Source organism: Schistosoma mansoni, chromosome 1 (genome assembly GCF_000237925.1).
Source record: "Schistosoma mansoni strain Puerto Rico chromosome 1, complete genome".
NCBI classification, from domain to species: Eukaryota; Metazoa; Platyhelminthes; class Trematoda; order Strigeidida; family Schistosomatidae; genus Schistosoma; species Schistosoma mansoni.
In genome coordinates this window covers 39,538,401-39,565,137 of record NC_031495.1, presented here as the reverse complement: position 1 = coordinate 39,565,137, position 26,737 = coordinate 39,538,401, and the positions used below count along the sequence as shown (strand labels likewise).

Below are 26,737 nucleotides of genomic sequence, written 5' to 3'. Positions count from 1 at the left end.
TTCTCTTCATAGATCATTCAAATTAAATATGCTTTAATCTAGACTTATCTAAGTATAAGGACATTTTTATTTTCTACTTCAAGGTAAATGTAACCAACTACTTTATTCCAAAATGAATATGATGAATATGTAATCATATGCATGTGATAATTTTGTAAATAGTCTCAAATAGTCTCATTGTTATCCAAAATCTTTAGTAACATACAGTCAATTGCTGTGTACAAGATGTTTAATCTCAGTATCACTGTTGCAAGAAGAGTTATATTTGCATTTTAAAAAAATAATTAAAAATCAATAAGATAAAGTTATTTTCACAATCTAAACAAGAACTCTGTAAAAACAGCAGATGAAAGTTAAATATTATGATTTTATGATATACTGGTTGTTATTCTTCTCCATATTTTAATGAGTGAAAGGACGAATGGTACGGAATAATATTAGTTGAAAGAATGGGAGCATTTTTGCTTATTTGTGTATAGCATATAAAGTTGGTTTTAAAAAACTGAAATGTTTTTAATGCCAGTTTTTTAAAAATAAGAGCAAGCACTTATAAATATTTATTGTAAAGCTCAAGGTCTTTTTAGTGCCTAGAAATGTCATGACTGCAACTAATGGAATGGATCAGATAGCAATATAAATAGTGCATCTATGAGTTCATTGAAAATGACAAACGAATTTCAAAGTTATTATCGACCGAGCCGTATTTTGATTCTGCTATTAATGTTTTTTCAGTTGGTAGAAGATAGATTTCATTTCAAAATAGCGTTTTTCATTTGTTAATACCGTCTCGCGAGCCAAGGAAAATATGATATTATTGAATTATTATTCATTCTATTTTGGGTCTCCTACTCATTACAAATGATAACCTCAAGCGGGAATAATCCAAACGGTTGCAAGTCTTGACTTTAGCACGTTATTAGATTTTAATTATTTCAAATTTTATAGTTTCTCGGTAGCGTCATAAGTGATCCTTAAATCATTTTATTTTTATCTATACAGTGGACCTTTTTTAACCATTTATTTGGTAGTTTTTTAACCATTGTAGGTGGCACAAATAGCTCAGGCAAATGTTACGTATAACAAACAAAACTGAAGGCTAATTGGTTTTTTTAAAGATATTCAAGAATCTGTAACCAGTCATAAAGTGTTCAGATAAAGAGCACATCATAATGCAACGTTACAGTGGACAGAAAACTGTGTCAATTATCTATGATCATCACAGAAATCATAACCCATCGTTCATACAACAACGTCGGAGTTTTAATAATATCACAAGTAAGAAAAATAGCATACTTTACATTGTTGATCAATACTATTGATGGTATATACACTTTGTTTCACTTAACAGATATACAATTGGAAACATTTAGTACTAATTAATATCTGGACCTTCTATATTACATATTCGGGTCACTGATAGTTCAGAGTACTAATAAAAAAATGAGAATTCGATTAAACCAGCATACTTCATGCACGCTAAGTTTTCTAAAGTGTATGTATCATTACCTGTATTTCTCAGTGGGTATATTTATTATATTGGTTAACGGTTGTACTGTTAGAGTCTTATTATTTTTAGTATTACTGGTAAGCCCACTGATCAGTTTATGTTCTGGGTGCATCCTTATTTCTTATGTTGGAGACTTGTAGCTATCTCAGTGATAATCATGAGCTTATTATGGACTGATAGTATACGAGATAGAAATACCTCAATCGTTTTGTAACACTGTTCGATTGAACGATAAATAAATAAAACCTTTCAAAAAGCTTTTCCGATTCTAACTTATTATTTTACATTATTCCTGTATTGTTAGTTGGGAAACAATTTTGAAGAAATAGGACACACTAATAAGTGAGGAGTAATGTAAGGAAAAAAGAAAAGATAAGGATCAATAAAGGACAACATATTTTAGGTCTTTAAGGATTTTCTTCGTGAGGATTTAAATTGCAAAACTAAAAATTTATGATTGATGTGGAAATTTCTGAAATTTTCTTGTTTTCTTGAATACAAGTAATGACATCAAAGATCCAAATAGTTACATGATGTCTCCCGAAGGCAGAACCATAGGTATGTGTTAATCTGAATACTTTTTATTTGGTGCATGGGATCTGTTTTGTTTTCACCTTCTGGATAGATTTATTTCGATCTACGAAGTAAAAAGTAGTTTTTATTTACATTTCCATAAATAAGGGTTAGTATTGAACGTTTCATCAGCAAATTGTCTAATAAACAGCTGATTGTGTCAAATAAAAAAGTCAAAAACGCAGCTTACTGAGGGAATAATTAACTATAACACGTGAGATTACTCAGAAACAGCTAAAAGAATCGATGGCTAATTAAAAGTCACATTATTTCAATCAAAATAGAGATCACTTTTCACAGTTGATCATTAAAATGAAAGTTGTACAAAATTTAAAAGTATAAGAAGTGTGTTCATGTGATAATTGACTAGTTAAAAAGGTATTTTAACAAAACCAAATCAATATGGAGTCGATTCCTCGTGTTCAAATGAGAAAAATAATAGTCATTAATACAAATTGAATTTAATATCTGGTTGATCATAAATAAAAAACCGTGGCTAATCACAATATGACACCATGTAACGTTGGTCTTGCTTCTTACTTATATCGTCAGAAATTCACTATATGATATTATCTTGAAAATACTTTGTTTTGTCCAGCGGTGACTTTCTCTATTGTAAAATTTAATGAAGTGTAAACTTGGTGAGGGTTTAGTCGGTGTGAGCCTACTAGCACAACTGCAGACGTACGGACTTTCAAGTGATTTTTATGAATCACTTAAGCAAACTTCAATTTCTATGACGAAATTTCGTGACAAATAAGCATGTACATTTTTCTGTATTTACACTTATGCAATTATTACTGTATTAATAAATTTAACCATACTGCCAGCAAGCTTTCATCTGACGGTGCGCTGTTTTTGAAAGACTGAAGAATTTGTTAGTCTGAACTTAATATCGAAGAATAACTTTTAAATAAACACTTGTTCTTAGTTACAGACTATAGTATTATATCTTAGAAAATATGTAGATTATTAAGTTTTAGTATTGTTCTGTCATTTTTTAATTGGGATAAATATAGTGACTAAAATCATCATTGATATTCACTGTAGGATTATTAAGTTCCTTATCTGAGGCATTTTGAAAACACCTATAAATGAATGTACCCAGTGTAATATATTTTATTCACAGTTTTTGTTATTTAGACCATCTTTTCCAAAGTGTTTCCTCTTTTTTGTCTTTTTATTTATTAAATTGTAGTTGTGCCAATTGAAAAACGACAGAGACGTTTATCATTTCGAGTGAGATATTGTGAACTGACTTTTCTATATACTAACAAATATATTTGTACTTTACTATTCTTCTTATCATGAGGTAACAGTATGAAAGTAGCTAAACATATCGATTTCTTAATGCAAACGTTGGTTATAAATTTTTCGAGTCATCACTTCTTTGTTTAAAGCGTGTCAACAGTTAATTCATCGAATAGACATAACACGTATAATATAAAAACAATTTATTTAAGGCTTATTTTTAGCATCAATCATATGAGCTGTCATGTCTCACCAAACAATCATATTATCTGCTGGTTGTAGTGTAAAATGTAAACGTACAATGCTAACACCGGAAACTTATTTATTTTTGTCACATTAAGACTGTTTCAAAGTTATGCATCATGTCATGACTAAAAGAATAATAACTACCCACTGAATTTTATAAAGTATTTAAAATAACTTCACTGATTATTGTATCAGTGTCTACCACAATTTTCCCCTTTTCTGTATCAAATTTAAACAAGAAATACAGCATGGGACTCTGATTTAGGAGCTTCATACTATAATATAGCACTATATCAAAGATACAGTGACCCTTACTGAAGGATTTTGAAGATATATGTAGGCTGAGATAGTTATTTTAATGGAAGTACATACTATATTAATGAACAAACTGCTAAACAATTTATCCGTCAATACTAAACACTTGCTGAGAAATTATGCATTATGAGAGAACATTTAAAACAGCTGAATAAAATAAGCAGTTAGCTTTGGATATCAAGCGATGTCTGATAAAAAGGTGTTCTACTTTTATTTTCCATTAAACTAAATATAAAAAGTCCTAAGCTGTGCATCAGGCAATTTAATTACTTTTCAATAACTAGGCCCTTCAAAATCATCTTACTGATTGTTAAACAAAAACGAATTTTTAAATTTTTGATATAACCAACCGACGATATTTTTCGTTAACATTTGTAACAAAGTCATTGTAGTCAGTCTGTCAGTCACGACGTAGAACCTGTAGGTGCGTACTTTGGTTGAAGTTACCATAACCCATTAACACAGAGAGATGACGTTGTAAGGCCAGATCTAGGAATAATAGAGATAGTAACAGCATCAATGGTAATAGGGAAGCTTAGACATAGAAGATATGATTGAAGAAAAAATATAAATTGTTGAGATTTTGAGTCATATCATTCAAAGTTTCTAACTATTGGGTACGATAATCACGCGGACCTAAATCAGGTAGTCTAAACCTAAGAACGTGGCCCAGTTTAATTGTCAAGGTCTTCATGGACTGATGTTATGATTTGGTTTGGATGGCCTTATATTTCTTCAAGCCTACTCCTACACCAGGAGGCATCGCCTGTCGTAGAAGATACTTTTATCATATTGACAGTTAATAGATATTTTTTAGTATAATTTATTTGTCTATCTTGAAAAGCCAGTATCATTCGCTTGCGTCCTGAGCTAAGTGTGCGTACAAGTCAAGAGAAAGAAACAATTTACATCAAACAGATGAATTTTTCAATGTTAAACCACTCTCTTGCTTTATACCTTCCTCATAAGCGATCAAAAAATATGATTCATTGGCTTATTTTGATCTACTGGAAGATTAATTTAAGTATTAAAAGATTAAGATGTAGATAGCGGCAAAAAAAGCCGAAAGCAAATATTATTAACCAAATAGTTTTCAGTGATACAGTGTGATTATTGATACCTCATATCAGCTTAACTTTGACATATTACGTAGAACTGATAACTACCGAAGTGTAACATAAAATTCTTGTTTATGTGAATCTATCTGTTAATTATAAAATATTCTGAACGAAAATCGGTGCTTTTTCACCATTAATACTAACAAAATAAAAACAATTAAGAAATAATTCATAAACTCTGATAAAACCTCGATCGTTGAAATATTTTAGATTCTTTGAGAATATACAATGAAAATGGACAAACATTATTGAATATTTCTGCCTATCACCATTTTATTCTGTGCATTGGCTTTATCGTACTAACCGAGGATTTATATTTGATATCTCCAAACCTCTACAAGTAGTATTACCGAAATTTGTATTGACGAAATAGTGATAAATTGTACATCTGAGAACAGATTAGCTATGATATTAGATATACATAAAATGAGTACAGTGTAAATAGTTTGTATTTACTTCTCAGTTAGTAGTTAAAAAATACTTTTCGCTGCATACTAAAATGTATTTTCAGCGATCTCTAGAAATTTAGCTCATTACCTGAATCCTTATTCAAAAGTGTAAATGCTTGTCTCAAAAATTATCAGTTCCGCGTTATATTATTTGAAAAAACAAGTGTGTGCTCCATTATAGATTTTTAAAGTGGTTGAAAACAGTTATATAATTGCCCATATGATGGTAAGTTCTCATAAATACAACCCCTAAGTTAAAGGGGACTTAGATAATGAATGGAACTGAAGTATTCGAGGCTCATTTTTTCCTACTTGAGACCTAACAGCTAGATGCATATGCATTATGTTGTTGATACTCATATTGAAGCTCTAATAAGTGCCTTTAGCTCAACGCCTTATCTAATCAGTAAACCTCAGTCCTTAATATCAACAGCCGGATAATTCAACCATAATGATAATACTAATACTAACACCATATTAGTTGAACAAGTTAGTGGCTATCTCAACTCATAGCTATGTGGTTAACGCGTTGAATGAAAGGTAATTTGTTCAAGTTCGAGTATGCATGTTCATTTACCCGAGGAGCCCTAAATAAGATGAAATGTGTACTCTGAGTTCTACTGAGAGCTACAATCCATCCAATATTTTTTTACTGTACTTAGTGAAAATAATATATTAATTCCCGGTAGATTTTTGTAGTAGCAAAATTGTCAAAATATTATCTGTTCAATCTTTAAAATATACCTCTTCGACTTGTTTTCAGACTTGGTAATGTTTCCTGTAAATGTAATCGAATAAATCATATTAAAAGACTTCCTAAATATAATTTTAATGCTAAAGCATCGTGTGATTACTGCAAATAAAGATGGTAATGAATACCAAAATAGGTGTTTTTTTACCAGTATTTATATATTATTACTAGTTAAACAACTTTTGGCATGGATTACATGTTGGATATTTTTGTTCTGTTTGATAACTTTCTAAATATTGAGAGCAAACTCTCCAGGTTTGATCCATTGTATACCATTTAAATAAAGGTCCCACTAACTAGTTAAGTATAAAAATAAATTATATTAAAAATATTATCCAGTAGGTTGAACAAAATACATAGACATATCCTTACTAACCAATACATTTACAGACATTCTAAAACAAGAACCGACCAGTGAAAAACAACACACAACCTACTTTCTACTACATGGGTATAAAATAATAAAATATGTATTTTTAAATCGAAGGAAACATGTAACACCAGTAACACATTTACCTTTAGTAAATAGTAAGTATTTTTAATGATATCTGAAAGAACAAGTCATACTTCACTTTTCTTACTTTGTAAATTGTAGTGAAAATGTATAGTTATGTATAGCTTATTATGGTTTTAGCATAAACCTCTTATAATTTCAGATGTGGATTACTGGAGATATGTTCTGAGCTAACTAGATATAATTACTCAGAAAGTATCTTCCAGCCATATATGGTACCAGAAGGTGTTATTATCAAATAAACTTTGAAAAAAACTCCATTTTCACATTGTCAGTTTTATTAGAGGATATCGCCTGAATTTAGAGAATTAGCTTAACTACGTGGGTCAACACAAACTAGACTTATGTTTTGCACTCTATGTTGATTGTGCAGGAAAATCAAACAATGCATAGGTGTATTACGTCTTACTCTTTCATTTTTTAGGCTGTAGCGTGAAATACATCCTAACGAAACACATTTTAACACAGATCTTTGGTTCAATAAACTGTTATGATTAGGCAATAAATTTGTCTTCGAATCCTAGTCTGAAATCGCCAAAAGTTTAATCTTATCTGTCTTTTATGTGTTGTAGAGAAATAATCAAATTTCACTGGAACCAATTCAGCATGAAATCAGTAAGTTAATACAATACGATTTTGATTGTTATGTTTATGACGAAATATAATTGTTAAGTATGCAAACTTCTGAAGACATACAAGAGATTGTTTGTTTCAGATTTCGCTAAAGAAAACCTTCAATGTGTTTGTCGTTTCTAACGAATTTCCCGTGATTTTGTCTTCTGTACAATCGAAATTATTTCTATCCATACTTTACTCACGAATCTCTATTTTTGTTTTCTAGTTTTCATTTTGAATTCTATGAAACTTAGAAAACAAGGTTTAAGGTTTGGCTTCTTTTGTCCCCATCATCTGCACTGTGTTTTTTTTTCACTGAGAACATAGACATCCTTCTAAATTCAAATTCTCGAATTTTATCTTATCGGAAGAACAATAATTCTTATATGTTAAGTTTATTTCGATTTCACCAATATAGTATTAAACTCTCATCAAACATTTTCCGCGTGCAAAACAACAAAGACGATGGATGTATTAATATCCAGAGCACTAAGTATAAAAACTCCAAGATATTATACACTAACTAAAAGTAGCAGAAGCAACGGATGATTGTCATCGATTACATAGTAAACAATCAATCGCATCCAAACTGTTGTAATTGGATAAGTGAAGCTGTGAATTCAAGTCGGATAGAATATATAAGAAGAACGACTAAAAATTTACGAGATCTTATTGATGTTGCTGACCTAATCAGAAGTATTTTGAAAATTAAAGCTCATCATTCATTAAAAAAGGACACGTGAATACATACAGCTGATGTACGATAAAGCAGACAATATATCATGAAGCTTCTAAAATAATCAGGACATACAATGATGTAACAAAATATCTTTTGTCAATAAGTCATTAAGGGTTATTTGATGTACATTATTTTACTAAACATTAGGATTGTTACTGTTGTATATGTTTTCTTTTCAATACAAATCCAGTTGGATATTTATAATTACATAGCATATGTAGAACGTTTAACTAACACTAGTAGGAAATTCCATTGTATTTTCCCAACACTCTAGCCATAGGTTAGTGCACCCAAAGAAAACAAAAATTTTCCAATCGGTCACTGGTTCATCAGAGCTAATAAAGTTGTCCTCCGGTTCACAATATAAAAATGAGATGATTCATCTATATGTGAAGCAATTAATGTATTAAAGTTTCTGGTGTTTATGATTATTCTATGAGTTTTAGTTAAACATAATGATGGCATAAATGAAAGACTTCATTATGTATATATCGCACTAAAAGCAAAGAAGATAACAGAGTAAACTGAAGTATAACAGTGAATCATTTTACGTTATACATATTGAAGTGATTGAATTTTTAACTTCAAAGTTATGGGGATAAAGTAATTTAATTTACTACATGTTTGATATTTTCTATAACCTTTATTTCATGATTTTTATCAGTGTTATCTTTAAACGATACACTAAGTGTTAATGAATTTCTCGGTTAACTAACTTCACCACCGTTTGGATGACACCCCATGACCTGGACACAAAGTCTTTTGCAGAAACATTTGGAACTGTTGAAAAAAGCTGATAAGGTATTATGCAGTTATCCAGGATTATATATCAAATAATTAGTGTATTTTTTAGCTTGGTATTTGTATAATCTTATTGTAATATATTTACATAAAAACTAGGAAATACTCTTTGAAATAATAATAAAAAATACTTCACAATATTTTGAACAAACTCAGTAGGGTCAGTCCGAACTGAATTTCATCAGTGGCCACTACTTATCTCTGCTTAAAATACTATTACAGTTATTTTGTACGCAACATAAAAGTGTATTTTTTATCTATCAACTTGGTTCTGTTAATTTTTAAAGTGAAGTAAGTGGACAATTCGCATCTTATTCTCTCCCAAATGAATTCATTAATTATTTATCATCTTTGTTGCTTAATAACCTCATGAAGAGTGTAGCTTACAGTTTTATCCCAAAAGTAATCTTATCCTTACTAAGACTAATCAACGAGACGTATTTGCATCTCACTGAGTAATTTTGTTTCCACTGAAAACTGAGTGCACAGCTACTCACTTAAAATACTCAAAAGATTGCGAAAAATATATTTACAGGGAATATCGTGGTATCTATTTAGAGAACTGCCATGCAAACAGAGGCTGAAGGATGTAGTTTTAAAGATATCATTAATAAGAGACTTGAAAATCTTAACAATAATATAACGTGGGTCTTGATATCTGATGATGATCATCCTCGATTACATTACTGTTTACCATTCATATCCGCTCATAATCATACTGAATTGTTGTACGACCTAAGTTACTCAATTACCTGCAAAATGATATCGTTTTTATCTATGAAAAATGAAATAATTACCGGTTTTCCTTTTTAGACATACTTTTTAAAAGAAGAGATGACAGAGCTATAAAGCGGTCAGTTTATAGAAAAGCAAATTTAACTGCTGAATATCCAAATTTACACAGATCCCGTCCTCTAAGATAAAAGTGAGGTTTGGTAAAGCGTATCCTAAAGAAGACACAAAGAATACTTATTATAGGCATGGTTTATTAAAACACAAAACCGCCTATTGAACCATTGATATCAATCGGTTGCTCGTTAAAGTCTATAAATAGTCAGTCATCTACAACGGGAAACCAGGCACATATATGCATCGGTCCAAGTTGCTACACCTCATTAGCAGAACAAGATGAACACCGAATTCATAGAAGTAGTTAATTTAATGGTGGCAATATATGAAAGAAAGATTTCATATATAGATATAGTACAGGAAGAAACACAGATATAAAGCAATTTTATCTCAAGGTTTAAGGGAAGATAAAGAGTGTATAAACTTACACCGTTGTAATCGATTCTGAGCCATGTCACACAGAGTATCCAACCATTAGTTACGACTGTCACGTGGACCCCGACCAATTAGTCTACATCTACTAACATGACTCAGACTAGAGGATAGTGACTTTAAGCACTGATGCCATGTTTTGGTTTGACCACCCCTCACCTTCTTCCAACCATTTCCAATACTAGTCAGCATTGCGCGTCGTGGTAATCGGTGTTCAGGAATACGTAACACGTGGCTCAACCACCTCAGTTGGTGAAGATTCATGACCTCATCAACTGATTTACAATCATTCCCTAATACCCTGTATCTAGCCTCACTATTACTTGCCCAGTGATCTCGACAGATACGAGCAACATTTCTCAGACATCTGTGGTCGAATACTAGTAACTTACGAGTATCTTCTACTCTTAATGGCCATGTTTCACAGCCGTAAACTAGAACAAAACGAACTGCTGCTCAGTATACTCGTCTCTTAATTGATAGACAGATATCTCGCCTTCGCCATAGGTGACGTAAGTTGGCAAAAGCCAAACAAGCTTTTTGAATCCGTGCTGAGATTTCGTCAGACACCAACCCATTAGGGCTGATCAGACTTCCAAGATAAGTGAAGTTGTCGACGTGTTGGACTACTTCACTCCCTATCCTTAGTTCAGGTGTTCACGCAGTCCAGTTCTGAAGCAAAACTTTGAATTTAGAGGCGGAGAAACGTATCTCAAACATCCTAGCATTGTTTCTCAATGCTACCAAAATACTCTGCATTTTATCAGCGACTTCACCAAACAAGGTTACGTCATCTGCTTAATCTAAGTCGATTAGTGGACCTCCTGTAAGGAGATCAATTCCTGAAAATTCAGTCGACGAGAGAGTTATTTCCAGTTGTATGTCTATGATGAAGTTAAACAAAAATGGGGATAGTAGACAGCCTTGACGGACACCACTTGAGGTTGTAAAATCAGAAGACAGTTCACCATAAGCTCTCACTTGACTAGTAGTGATCGAGTAAAGAGCCTTCACAAGGTTTATGTACTTCTGAGGTTCACCTTTCAATGACAGACACTGCCACAGGACCTCTTGGTTTACAGAGTCAAATGCTTCCTTTAAGCCAAGGGAAGCCGTCATCCTCTGACGTCAGTAAGCATGCCTGTGTCCTAAGGTCTGGAGAATGGTGAATATGTTTTCGATGCAGCCACAACCATGTCTGAAGCCATCTTGATTTTCTCGTGTTTGTAGTTCACGAGTCTTTGTTGAGCGCCCGATAATTATTGAGGTCAATAATTTAGATGCTATATTAGTCAAACTAATCCCTCTATGGTTATCACAGGATGATTTTGACCCCTTCTTATATATTTGTACTTCCAGATTTTAGCTAAAATATTAGTCAACCTAATCGCTAAAATTGGACCACCAAATTTAAAGACCTCTGGAGCCAATCCATCAGGACCAGCTGTTCTTCCTCGTTTCAGACTATCTATGGCCTTTCGAACTTCAGCTAGAGTTGGAGGACCTACTTCAATGTTCCATTCAGACTGTTTGGGAACGGTCGGTAACTGTAGAGTAGCTGAAAGCCAGCTAAACTGTTCTTTAAAGTGTTCCACCCATCGTTCTAAACGTCTGGGCTGAGAGCAGATAAGAGTCTCATCTTTTTCCGAGATTACATCACCTACGAATGACTTCTAAATTCCGGTTTCTTTTATTAGTCTTAAGAGTTGTCTGGTGCCGTCTGCAGCGGACTGCGTTTTTCCTTTTTTTGCTTTTGTTGCTCACCACTGCTCACGATCGTTCCGTAGACTTTTGGTTAACCTAGATATAAATAGGTGTAACGTCAGTTAACTCAAAACCGTCACTTTAATTCTTCTGCAAAGAATAGGGTTTATAACTGTTTACTATTTAGATTAGAATCAAACAGTATGGCTTGGAGACCAAAAATAAACGCAGTCATTGAGTAAATATATTACTTTGCTAAATTGATCGTGATTAAAAAACTGAGCTTATAATTCTACATAGATCTGTTCATAGCACACACGATCTCGTCACATCCAATCACATCAGTTCACACTTTTTTGGGGACATGAATATATAGGTAGGTGCCGTTGAAAAACACAGTCAAAAGTTATGAAACATTTGTCCAGATGGCTTCAGAACCAGTTGGTGCTAAGTGCTCTGATGAAAATGGGAAGTAGTAAACCATGTTCATTGATAGCAAAACATATAATCAAAACGCAGGATAGAACTAACATTAGTACACCTTTTAAAACCTTGTATAGAAACTGTCAAGTATGAATTCTTGGGTTTATAGAAGTCTTTGCTATTCGCATATCAAAGCCCTCTTTATGAGTACAGTAACAACTTGTCGCAACCTTGAATTTACCCTGGTAATCTTTAAACCATTTTATGGCCTATTCCTTCCACGCGATTATAATTATCTTCTCTTTATTTATAATTATTTTGTTTATTTGAACTCTTATTTAACTAACCTTTATTAATTTTCAGATAAAATGCCTTGATGATTATATGTGTGACCAGATTATTCAAAATGTATAGCGCAAATAAATCACATTTTTTAGATCAACTCCCTTTCTCATTGTTCCAACAAAATTCATAAGAATGGCTAACTTCTTTAAATAATCAATATCTTTCTAAAATATTTCTCTAAGAAAGTTTATATGTTAGACGGTTGGACGAATACAATGAAAGCAGATTCCTTAAAATATTGTGTCTAGTAGAAGATAGACCCTAGAAATTTCTGGACCTAGCTTTTTCACTGACTAGCCTTCATCAGCTGTGTTTTTTGTAATTTCAGTGAAGTTTATTGCCCCTTCCTTTTAGAAATGGGATTCAGCGTTCCCATTCAACAATTGGAGATATGGTATCTGCGAATGCCTAATTGCACCGTACAGAATTAACTTGCACAAATTCACCGGTAGACCACAGATATTGACTATCATCGATTAATAAAAGCTGCGTACACGGCTTATTGTCAATGAATTTCGAAAATGTATATCCAACAAACTATACTTTGTTATGAAGTCATGCATTCTAAAACATACACGTAAACCTTAGTGACATTATTCATTCCGATTAGAGAACTTAACAACATGAGACTGTTGACTACTCAGAGATGCTACATACCACGTAATATCACATTGTGCACTTGTACTTTTTAAATTATTATAAATCTATCAACTGGTATGAAGGATTTCTACTTTGTTTATTGATCAACTGAAATGTTGGGTTATTATTCTTTAACGTTACTTACTTATGCCTGTTAACCCTCCTGGACGAGCGTAGGTCGTCCACCACCATTCTCCATCCAACCCTGTCCTCGGTCACCCTTCCCAGTTGCCATCCATTCTTTTGATCTCTACTTCCGACGTGTTCTCCTACTTTCCTCTTCAGATGGGAGTTTGTTCGTTCTCTCTCACAGTAGATTGTTGCTGATGGTATCCGACCAACGAACATTGAGTATCTTGAGTCGACAACTGTTTATAAATACCTGTGTCCTTTTGATGATGGTTGTGGCAGTTCTCCAAGTTTCAGCTCCATATAAATGAACTGTCTTGAAGTTCGTATTAAAGATTCTGAATTCGTTGTTGGCTTGCATACAGTTGTCTTGAGTTCCATGTGTTCTTCAGTTTCAGGAATATCGTACTTGCTTTGTCAATCCTCGTCTTTACGTGTGCATCAGATCCTCCTTATTCACCGATGATGTTGTCCAGCTATTCGAAAGTTTTCACCTTTTCCAGAGTCTGCTGCTACACTGGTTATCTCGACCTGCATTTGTTGATGTGTATGGGATGGAAGGGTTAGGTCATCTACGAAGTCCAAATCGTTTAGTTACATTCAAACTGTCCATTTTACTCCGTGCTTCTCCTCAATTGTGGAGGTCTTCATGATCCAGTCAACCACCGGAAATAAGAAGAATGGAGGAGAGTAAGCAACCTTGTCCGACACCTATCTTTGTTTTGAACGTATCTGTCAGATGTCCTGCTTTCACGACTTTGCAGTGTAATCTGTCGTATGAATTCCGTATGACGTTGACGATTTTCCCTGACACAGCACAGTGTCTAAAACGGTTCCATTCACTTCGCCGATCTACACTGTCCAACACTTTCTTATAGTCAGGGAAGTTGATGTATAGTGATGACTTTTATTTAATTGGTTACTACACAATGATCCACAGTGTCAAGAAGTGGTTGGTGCACTATCGATCCTTACGGTATCCGGTCTGTTGAATTGAAAGTTGGATGTCTAATAATGTTAACGTTACATAATATTGCAATAAATATTCAACCAATTTATAAGTTAATAATATTATTGTTTTATATAATAGAAGTATTTGACCAGAAATGACTATGTTTTCTCATAAAACGCCATCATATATTCGTATATACTACTTTTGAAATGTCACATAACTAGAATATGAGTTGAATTTTGCTTACACCATAATGTTTCACAGGTTGCTTATGCGTTCAGCATATTTGTTACAAGTTTTGGGTTTGAAATTGTATTTTTAATTACTGTGACATTTTCATTTCCAGTTAAAAGATAGTTATATAAAACTGTTTTATAGATCTGTCAAAGAGAACGCATTCATTTTGCTTGAGTCTACCAGCAATTACAATAGACAGTCGAAAAGTTGTGAGCAAACTTTCCGACAATAATATCAATTACAGACCAATGAGAAGCTGCAATTTGAGTTATGGATTCATTTTACCTGAGGAAACTACAAATAATGAAGACGATGTTAGTAGTAAATCCAGAAAACCTAGTTCATCTGCTTCTTCAAGTTCATCGGTATCGACATCAGGATCTGTGTCAGCTTCAACATCATTATCAGCATCATTTAAACAAAGAAAACATGTAGTAAAAGAATTAGTGAAAACGCAAGCTGATTTTGTGTCAGATATGAAAAATGTCTTGATTGCATTTGATTCTGTTAGTTCAACGGTAATAAACTGCTTATTTTACCTGTTTTTTGTTCACAATCTTTTTATTACTTTTCCAAAAATTACAATTTTAAACGTCATCAGAGATTACAATGCAGAATGAATATCCATTACTTCACATTTGAAATTGCCTGATTTCATTTCGGTGTTCTGGACATCGGACTTAAAAATAGTTACAAAAATTATACAAAATAACTTTACAATTAGTGTCGTTATTTCTCTTCATACTATTTTAAAAACAAAACGGCTGTTACTGGTACTGACAAAACTATTTTGATTTTGGAAGGAATGTTGTATATTTTTATATATTTCTTTAGTATAAACGATAATTTAGTAAAACAACACTAACCTGCTAAGCATAGATTATCTACAATGTCGTCTGAATATCAAAAACTTCAGAAAATCATGTATGTATGCAAAAACCAGTTACATTCATTTTAGACAATCTGAGAAATAAAGATATGTTGTGTTGATTAAAAGAAATCTCGGAAAGTTGAAAACCCCTATTTCCCATAGAAAAGAGAATCCACATTGTCAGACAATAAATCGAACTTACTGTTTTTTTAATGATCTGGTCGCATAACCGCCTAAATTGGTTAACTTATGACAAAATGATAGTTTATCTAATATTTTTTACGTGCTAATCGACATCTTACCCATAAATGGAACTAATAATTCCACAGAAAGTTAAGTGTTTTTACCACAATAATTAGGCCAACATGGTTGTGTGCATATTTTACGCCCAAAGTTAATACAATTGGACACTTAATTTTTAGTTACTTAATATTTTTAAGTCTCTTACGACACAGTATCCTGAATCACAGTAACACTACCAGTTTTAAGTTTCATTACTGAACTAGAGGTGGTAATCACGCGAAACATACCGCTTATTTGTATTTTGAAGTTGAGTTGAATAGATATTAAAAATGATCAAATTGATACAGTTTAGATGAGAACACGTTCATTAGTGGAAACTCCATTCAGTTATCTATCATAATGAAGCTCTCCGATCACAGGTGAATTAAGCCTAATTCTTTACAGGTTATTGATCTAGTAAATATTTGCTAGTCTCCTTGTTAAAAAAATCAGCAGACATATGTATATATAAACATAAACTTTCATTGGGAATAAGTTCTCGAATATTAAGTGTGAAATCTACTCCCTAGATCATTACTTTAGTGTCAATTCAACAAATTTTCACCGAGCAAAACAGTGATTTACCTCTCCACTGTATGTGTATACAAAATCAGGTTACTGAATCTAATCGATATTCATTATTGGGAAATTTGGATCAATTGGTACGTGTTTCTGATGATATTTCAATGGCGTTACAAAAAGAAATATCTAAATATACTAATGACCAACTTGGTAATGCTTGTATCGGTAAGATGTTAGTTAGCACATGTATTTTTATATATCTTATTTAAAATTACCCGATTTGGAAATGTTATATCTTCACAACAGCTGAATGTGTAATACAACATTGTCAATAAAATATATACTTCAGATACTGTCATGTTATAGGCATTTGGGATAATCCTTGCAGTGATTACGGTAATTTTATAGTAGGCTTACAAATGTAAAACAAATGAATTCATTCCTGTGAGCATACGTTATGATGAAACCGTTTTGATCTTATCACTTTGTTGAGAAAAACTATAGGGAGCAGCTGAAGAAAATTTACCAGGTTTATCTTCGTACTTTTTTTATCATTAAAGCCGAAAATTATATTAGCGGAAATCGTTTATACCGTTTAAAGAGAATAATGACTAGGTTCTCGGATTTCATTCAACTCCAGGAGCTTTTTTAAACACATATAGCTTGGTATTTATCTGAAGTGTACATATATATATATATATAATTGTTGAATGCATAAAGAAGATCATGATACCAGTAAAAGGTCATGTAATAGTCTCGTAATGTGTAATACTTGTTTACACGACAAGCACAAAGACTAGGATATTAATGAATAAATCGATGTTTAAAATTATTTTTGGAAGTATGAAAATTAACATGAAGATAGTTGGAATGATTTGTTGATTCAGAAATATTATGTTTCCATTACCTGAGTTAGCGTTTTTAGGCTAACTATTGTTGACTGAGATTATATGTGCAGTTTATATCTATTAGCTAAACTTATAATAAGATAATGTTTTTATACGCAGCCTTACTACATGTGATATATATATATATATATATATATATATATTTGCATATGCATGTATATGTTGGTCAAAACAGTTAACTAAGATAATTGATTTTTTTGTATGCGGCTGTGGATACAACTTCTGCATTTTTTTTAATTAGCTACATGTATAAATTCGTTCAGATTATCTATGAATGAAGCATTGAAGACGTATATCTTAAATTTTTCAGTAGATGCTTCCACAAAGGTTAGTTAATTACTGTTATTCATTGATCGATATATTGATTAGTAACATTTGTTCTCTTTTTGAGTCTCATAAATAAATTAAAAACACAATCCTTCAACATGTATTGTGTAACAATTCAATTATGTGTTTGAGTTTCGATGAGAGAATTGATTTATACCATAAGTCGTATTTTTGATAAAAGATTGACATAGAAATTGTGAACTATCTAATGCTATATATAGGTTATAAAACAACCGCGTTTTAAAAACTTGTATTATGTCGTATAATATTTGACGTCCTTACAAATCAATACATGAAAATAACCCACTAAAATGTAACACAGTAAGATCCATAGTTTATCAGTTATTAGAAAAATAACTAGTTACCATAGTGTAAATGAATCGGTAGCACAGAGCTTAATATGGAAAGTTTGTAAAGTTTCATGAACAACTAAAAAATACTATAACAATTGAACATAATCTACTAAACAAAGTTCAACATCAATTCAAGTTACACTTATACTTCTGTTTCTTTTTGGGAGGAGGTTGTGATATACCTATGAAACGATAGAAAATTAGTTCAGTTATTTTATCTGTGTATTCAAATGACTGTTTTTTTTTCAGAATCCAGAAATTCAAGCGTTTTCAGTGCTTGGTTTCAAAAATCTACAAAGTGAACGTCCAAATATATTGACTTTAAATGATGAATTAATTAAACCTGTTCAAAGATTAGTTAAGCTAAAACAACTGTTTGAATTATTGAAAGATGTGAGTTTGTATACAAGAGTAAATATTTATATAAGTAATCTGTTATATCCATTAATTGGTTCTCGTTCATGTCGTTTGACTGAAGCTTAAAAAACCCACTTAACACTCATATTATTCAGACTAGAAAAAATAGTGTATGTTTGCAGTCAGCTGATTTAATACTTTCATTTCTAGCAATTAATTATTTTTGTATTTTAAAGAGATTACTTTTTTCAAATATTTATTTATTATTTAAACACATAAACATTGGTACAATGAGTTGCCAAAGATATATGCACAACACAAATCATTCGATTTGTGTGAGGGCTGGTATACCAACCGGACCCTCAAATTGAAGCAGGTGACTTTCCTAGAAGGCCACTCCCCGAGTCTTTCACCTGGAGATCTGATCCATCAGACAGTGGAGCAACGTTAGGATATGCAGTCCCACGGTAACCGGTGATCAACAATAGGTTCGTACGCCTTTTATTCCCTCAGAATCCTGGGGCCTTTGTGCATCGTTAATTTGGAATCAGGGTTTTCCAACTCCCCTATGTGGATCTTCCATAACTAATGACCCGGTCAAAGCTCCAGATATTTGCTTCTCGTTCTCTCGATTTCGTAAACAATACTCCCGCCATGAGAAGGCAGCGATCAGGACTTCCATGGCAGTGGCTTTATACGCGTGGCCGTGTGAGAGCATTTGGAGAGCGAGGACTGAATCTCCCTACTCTTGACTGTATCAGGGCAATTGAGGGCTACAATCATTCAATTATCTATCAATAAGTAATATTGGTCATAAGAAAATGAAAACTGTTGTTTATAAATAAAAATGTATTTTTTAAGTAAAATGCTACATGGATTTTTACTCATACATTGCTTTGTGATAAATTAGATTCTCTGACAAAAGTATTTCTGACTGAAGTAATTTCATGTTTTTTAACTTCAGAAAGTAATGTATGCCCTCCATAAATGTTCTAAATGAATTTTCCTGCTTCTACGTCAAATGTCTATTGATAAAACGAAACTACACAGTAGTATAAACTATCGGCATTATTCACTTAAACCTATTATTCATCCACCTATCTATTTGTATTGATATTGTTTGAGAGTTAATATGGTAGATGTGTTATAAAACAAAACTTCCGTCCAGTCATTAATTCATTGAATTTATTTACTTGGGAAATCAGTAACACATACCCTGCTGTTATACTATTCTTTTTAAACTTAATTTTGAATCTGTCTGCCTTGTGACCTAATTATAATTTCTAGTCAAATTACAACAAGTAAGGATTTTGAAAACGTTTGTGGCATTCATCTATTAGAATAACAAATAATACGGACTTTATCCTTGTTGATAACCTGTATATGACAATTAAAAGTTGTTGGGAGAAAATCCTTTATAATATATATAGTTTGTGGTACATTATACAGATTCCAAAGGATTTCTTCTACTATTCCTTTGTATAAGTATCTTTTATTCATTGGTTAATATTATTCTCAGCCTCTACTCCGTTTTTCATGAAATATTCTAGTATAGATTTATATGTAAACGTAGACGAGACATATTAGTAATTAGCCTTTACTCAATAATATAGCGTCGATATCTTGAATTCTTGTTGTGGGAAATTGAATACAACATTTAAGATTTAAAATATATTGTAAGTAAACACAAAATTTATCATGTTAAATATTCATTTTTTATAGGATAGGTTAGTTTTTATCTAAAATCTACTATGAACTAACTACTCTATATGTCACAGTTCTGTATCAGAATATTTGTTCGAGTATATTAAAGCTAATTAGTAACGAGTCTATGGTTTTTGTGTCATGATGTGACTGTATGAAAATGTTTATACAGTAAGTAAGTAGTCATCATAAACACGACATCAGTCAAAAAATTATATATACAACTATTTTTTGTTTGATATATAGGTGACACCAATAAATCATCCAGACTGTTTAGCAACTACGCAGATGTTCAACAACTTTGATCAATTAGCCTATGACGTGAATGAAGTCAAACGATGGAAAGAGATTTGTAAGTATTCATTCAAATTGTTTAACACTTACATGTATCTTATAGTTACATTTTTCTTTTTAATATAATATTATATTATATCTAAACAAATTTTTACACGATCGACTGTCAAACAGCTAGATTTTAAATATTTGTAGTTAAATATGAATATATAATGAGAATATCACGAACGGATCAGTGTTTTGAAACAAAACAACCATATCAAAAAAGAGACTAGGATCACTTATGACAATAGACAATCAATTGGGTATAACTTAAATCGACTGAAGTTCAAAAGGTGAATGGTTGAATTTCGACTCCTTTTTTAGTGGAAAGCTACCATCGAATAATTCTAACAACTTTAGATCTTGTGCCTTCGGACCATCTGAAACCTCAAGGAAGCTGGTGTTTATCTAGTATCAGCACTTACCTCATATACCGTAATCAAGCATTAATTCCGAATATAACAATTTTATTTATCCTTACAGACCTATGAAATATTTGAACGGAGAGACACTTTCGTCAGAAATTATACAGAAATCAATTTTTTTCCACGAGGAACAAAACGATCAAGCACTAATTGTCATTTACTAAACTATAATAATTTTGATGTCCGTATATACTATTCAATTTTTAACTCCACCGATTATACGGTTGAACATAGTTTTAGCTTCAGAACTAAAGTCATATTGTATTATAAAAATATCAACTGTTGTTATTCAGGGGGTACGTTATAACATGATATCAGCTGTTCATTTTTAAACTACACATTATAACGAAGGTGTAAAATGAATGTAATAAGAATTCACTTAAGTAATTGTGTAGAACATATAATCATTGAACATTGTGAATATTTTGACAATATTTATGTCGTGGACTATCTCTTAACACCTAAATAACTGTATTTATGCAAGGTATGACATCTAATCTTAGGATGCAACTAAGAAGCTTTAAAACTTATAATGTCATTTTGTATGAAATTATGTACTAGTTCCTAGTACATAGATTATAGTTGTCCAAAAGTGTACACGTATATGATTGTCACGAGACCAATTACGTTTACTGGTTTTAAGTATGCTTTACGAGTTTACAAAATTTTGAACCTAAAGTGTTAGCCCTTCTTTATTCTACAACATGTAATCCATCCTGCGAAATCATAATTCATCTAAAACTGTAACTTTCACAATTTGATAAAGTAACAACAAAGTGTTTACTCCTCTGTGTTTACGAATTAATTAATGGTAAACAGTTGGCTTATAATAGCTGTGCCGTTGAATGTATATATCAGAAATCTTGTATTTGTTTAAATAGAGTATCTGTTTAATTTATGAGTAAACTTATTATAAACTAGCCATTATTATACATAATAATACAAATTACATTTAACACAAGAATTTTATTAGCATTATTGTTCTTATTTTCATTACCATTTATAGGTGCCAGTGTTTCTGAAGAAACGCGAAAATATTCTCTATTTCAATTAGTTGACAAGAGCACTAAAAGAATAATAGCAATGGCTGCACGTAGCTCGGGCTCAGAAGCTACTCGTAAAGTAAGATTGCCTTTAAGTAGTAGATTTCTCAACAGTCAAACAGTTTCTAGTACAAGACCAAAATACGAAATGAATTCTATTAATCGAATCTGCAACACAAAAGGTTGGTTACATCATTCGATACTTACTTACACCTGTTACCCCTCGTCGAGGAGCATAGGCCGCACACAAGCATTCACCATCCAACTCTGTCCTGGACGATCCTTTCCAGTTCTTTCCAGTTAACAATCATCCTTTTAATATCTGCTTCTATTTCCCGGCGTAATGTGTCCTTTAGCCTTCCTCTTTTCCACTTCCCTTCCGGATTCCAAGTTAGGGCTTGCCTTGTGGTACAGTTTGGTGATTTCCTTAATGTATGTCCGGTTCACTTCCAACGTCTTTTCCTAGTTTTCTATTCAGCTGGAAGCTGGTTTGTCCTCTCCCACAGAAGGCTGTTGCTGATGGTATCCGGCCAGTGAATGTTGAGTATTTTGCAGAGACAACTGTCTTCACATACTTTTACACTCTTGACAATAGTTGTGGTAGTTCTCCACGTTTCAGCTCCGTACGGTAGGATTGTCTTGACGTTCGTATTGATGATTCTCACTTTGAAGTTAGTTGACAGTTGTTTTGAGTCCCATATATTCTTCAGTTGTAGAAATGCTGTACTTGCTTCGTCAATCCTCGCCTTCACATCTGCATCCGACCCTCTTTGTTCATCAATGATGCTTCCCAGGTACGTGAATGTTTACACCTCTTCCAGAGTTTCTCCATCAATTGTGATTGGGTTGGAGCTCTCTGTGTTGAATTTGAGGATCTTGCTTTTTCCTTTGTATATGTTGAGGCCAATGGACGCAGAGACTGCTGCTACGTTTGCTGTCTTCACCTGTATTTGTTCGTGTGTATGAGATAGGAGGATTAGGTCATCTGCGAAGTTCAGATCGTTTTATTGGTTCTGAGATGTCCATTGTATTCCGTGCTTCCCCTCAGATGTTGAGGTTTTCATAATCCAGTCAATCACTAGAAGAAAGAGGAAGGGGGAGAGTAGACAGCCTTTGTTTGACTCCGGTTCTCACTTGAAATACATCTGTCAGCTGTCCTCCATGCATAACTTTGCACTGTAGTCCGTCGTATGAGTTCTGGATAATGTTGACAATCACCTCAGTAACACTATAGTGTCGAAGAAGTTTCCATAATGTTCTCCTGTCCACACCATCAAACGCCTTCTCATAGTCAATGACGTTGATGTATAGTGACGAATTCCACTCAATTGATTGTTCAAAGATGACCCGTACTGTCGCAATTCGGTCTGTGCACGATCGATCCTTACGGAATCCAGCCTGTTGATTTTGAAGTTGGGCGTCTACTGCGTCTTTCACCCGGTTGAGCAACACTCTGTTGAAAACATTTCCTGGTACTGACAACAGTGTGGTGCCCCTGTAACTCTCACATTTGCCCAAGTCACCTTTCTTTGGTATCTTAATGAGGTCTTTTTTCCAGTCCGTTGGCACTTGTTCTTCTTCCCAAATCTTCTTGAATAGAACATGAAGCATGTTTGCAGTTACTTCAATGTCTGACTTCAGTGATTTGGCTACTATATTGTCAGGTCCTGCCGCTTTCCCATTCTTGATTTATGTGATGTCTATCTTGAATTCTTCGATCTTTGGTGAAGTGACAGATATAGGAAGGTCTGTGTGTGCTTCTTCGATGTCCGGTGGATTCAATGGGGCTGTACTATTCAGCAGTTCCTCAGAGTATTCTGCCCATCTTTTCCTCTGTTCTTGAGTCTCCGCGATTGTCTTTCTTTCTTTGTCCTTGACTGGTCTCTCTCGTTTACTATATCTGCCCGCTAGCTTCTTCGTTGTATCATATAGTTGTTTCATATTCCCTTCTCTTGAAGATTTTTCCACTGTCGTTGCTAGTTCACCCATGTATTTCTGCTTGTCGACTTTAATGCTCTTCTTCACTTGCTTGTTCGCTTCTGCGTATTCTGCTTGTGCCTTGACTTGCTCTGTTCGTGTTCGACTGTTGTTCATTGCTGTCTTCTTGTTCTTCTTTTCTTCAATCTTGTGCAGGGTTCCCATAAAGATCAATTCCTTTTTATGATGCTTCTTGCCACCCAGAACCTCCTAACACGTTGAAAATAGTGCTTCTTTAATCCCTTTCCAGTTGTTCTCCATCGTAGTTTGTTGTTCTTTCAGTAGATCCTGTAAATCTTGGAACCTGTTGTTGAAAGTTATCTTGGATTCGTTGAGTATGTTAGTATCTCAAAGGAAGGCTGTATTGAACCTTTGTAATGCTGTTTGTCCAGATGTCCAGTGTTTCTTTAGCTTCAGTTTCATCTTGGCCACAACCAGGTGGTGATCTGAAGCTATATCGGCTCCTCTCCTTGTTCTCACATGTTCCATTGTCCTTCAGAATTTTTTAGTGATACAAATATGATCTATCTGATTCTCTGTGACGTGGTCCGGTGAGATCCATGTAGCTTTGTGTATGCGTTTGTGTGGAAATATCGTGCCACCTATAACCAATTTGTTGAATGCACATAAATTTGCAAACCTCTCCCCATCTTCATTTCTCTCTCCCAGTCCATGTCATCCCACTATATCTTCATATCCTGTGTTGTCCACTCCAACTTTAGCATTTAGATCTCCCATCAGGATGGTGAGGTCCTCCCTTCAGCACTAATCTATAATTGATTGCAGCCTCCAGTAGAACTGATTTTTATCGTCGTTGTCACTATCATTTGTGGGTGCATAACATTGGATAACATTCATTGTGATCCCCTCCTTCTTTGTTTCGAATGATGCTTTGATAATTCTGGATCCATGAGATTCCCATCCTACAAGTGCATTTCGTGCTTCTCTGGACGGCATTAGATCAACTCCTTGAGTGTGTAGAGCATTTTCTCCTTCGTGACCGAAGTACAGCAGCATCTCTCCTGTACCTAGCCTTTGTTGTCCAGCTTGTGTCTAATGGGTTTCGCTGATTCCAAGTACTGCCAATTTGTATCTCCTCATTACCAGTGCTATTTGAATGGTCTTCCTGGTCTCTTACATTGTCCGGACGTTCCGTGTACCTATAGAGAGTGTTGCTCTGGTTGTTAGAAGGGGCATCGGCCTCATGACTTCCGAAAAATCTTGGCTTTCATCATGAGGCGCCATAATTCTTCCTTCAACTTCCAGGGTAGAGTTTAGAACGTTTGAATTATTTTTCCTGGTTAGTGTTTTTTTAGTGAGTTAGTTTTTCTACGGGATGGGGTGGCTAACCACATGCTCAACCCTTCTCGTTTACTCGGGCTTGGGACCAGCAGTAACTCTAGAAGAGCTACAGGGGGAGTTTAAATCATTCGACAGCTCAATGGAATATATTAAATATTTGAAGACAGTCATTTGAAATTCCCCAAATTACATTCTATTATTCTCAGGATATCTGGAACCACAAAATGCTCAATCAATTCCACTACTCTAGACAGAAAATCCGAGTTCTGGGTTCTCAGTAAATGCATCGGCTGAAAAATTTACTTAGGCTTTTTAATTATTGTGGTATACACTTGATGCTGAATAGTGCAGTTCAAATCCATAGGGTAATATCGCTTTGTCAACGATAACAGAGAAATACTGGTGGTGAATACAAACTAAGATAGAACTTATGTTTAAGTTTTCCTTCAGACTACCTTCAACTACCTAACACCAAGACTTACATTTGCTAGTGGCGGCAGTGCAGAGGGATCGATAGAGTGCAACCAGAGTCAAGTAAACAGACTAATATAAAAGTTCATATTCCAAAGAGATTATTTAATATTTAATCGACGCTAAACTAAACCATAAATTTGGCCACTACCTAAAGAATCGTTTTAAAGGGGTTATTTTCCAGGTATTCAAACACTAGTATGAAATATTTTTGATTTCAAACCGAAAATACATAATGTTTTACAATGAACCGGAGTTAATTTCTTGCCTAGACAACCATTGTTTTAATCGACAGTTGCATTGTTTTTTTTATTGTTGTTTTCGTTTGTCAACAGATTCAACAAAAGTTTCTAACAGAACGAGAAGCCATAAATCATATCGAGAAATCTTGTGCATCATTACAGAGTGCTGTTGAGTCTCGAAGTAAGAGAACTCGGGTAAGATCTCACATTCAATCACGTAAGGAACAAGGCAATTATCCATGATTATATAAAACGTCTGGGATAAAAAAAAGTATTCTTAGAATGCTCAATTTGTGTCTAAACATTTTTATGCTTTCCGTGTTCCTGTTTTAATTATAGATACAGTATTGTGGCTTCTTGAACTTGGAAAAGTATCTGTTTTATTTGCTTTCTAGTTGATGTCACTTTTTGATAAAAAAAATGCTTCCGTTTGGCTAAATAAAACAAACCTTAAAACAACAAAATCTCGAGTTTATTTTATCCTTCATTTGAAGTCCACGTATTTCATGTTTTCAGTAATTACCCTTTTTCCTGAATTAAGAAAAACAATTAAACATATGATAGAAACACCATGATATGTATATAGTCACAAATAAAAAAATGTTCTCAAGTTGTAAAAGTGTCAAAATTATGAACAGACATGGTAAAAAGCATTAAATACACCGATGCGATATTTAGTTATTGTTAGTAAAGTATCAATTCATGTACTTGTTATTAAACAAAATTCTATATTAGATTCTGTTTTACTGATGATAAAAGGTGTTCCAACAATAGTATAGTATTTTGTATATTGTCATTTTGTTTTGCTTGCCATTAATACGTATGACTATGAATGACCACTAGGCAGTATCGCAAATTAGGAACTTTAATACCGCTACTGGTTGGACTCATTAAGTTCCAAGTTGGATAATTACCCGATCTTCTTGCGTAGTTTAAATGTTCGTTGAGGAAAATCAAGATTTCACGATATGGCTTTAGAATATAAAATGCACTACAATGAATACAATCAATCTGAAGATATGATTCCA

General features: G+C 33.3%; 1 protein-coding gene across 1 annotated transcript in view; it reads left to right on the top strand.

The window, feature by feature from the left end:
- Positions 1-2,705: 2,705 nt before the first annotated feature.
- The window catches only part of Smp_167160 (hypothetical protein), a gene marked incomplete at its 5' end in the record, with an annotated part of 35,850 nt that continues 11,818 nt past the window's right edge, over positions 2,706-26,737 (top strand). Inside the window, 8 exons of the mRNA XM_018794378.1 lie at positions 2,706-2,778; positions 14,731-15,107; positions 16,357-16,489; positions 17,414-17,499; positions 18,102-18,245; positions 20,160-20,265; positions 21,681-21,796; positions 25,803-25,904. Coding sequence (XP_018648796.1) covers positions 2,706-2,778; positions 14,731-15,107; positions 16,357-16,489; positions 17,414-17,499; positions 18,102-18,245; positions 20,160-20,265; positions 21,681-21,796; positions 25,803-25,904 — 1,137 coding nt within the window. The remainder of the gene's footprint in view (positions 2,779-14,730; positions 15,108-16,356; positions 16,490-17,413; positions 17,500-18,101; positions 18,246-20,159; positions 20,266-21,680; positions 21,797-25,802; positions 25,905-26,737) is intronic.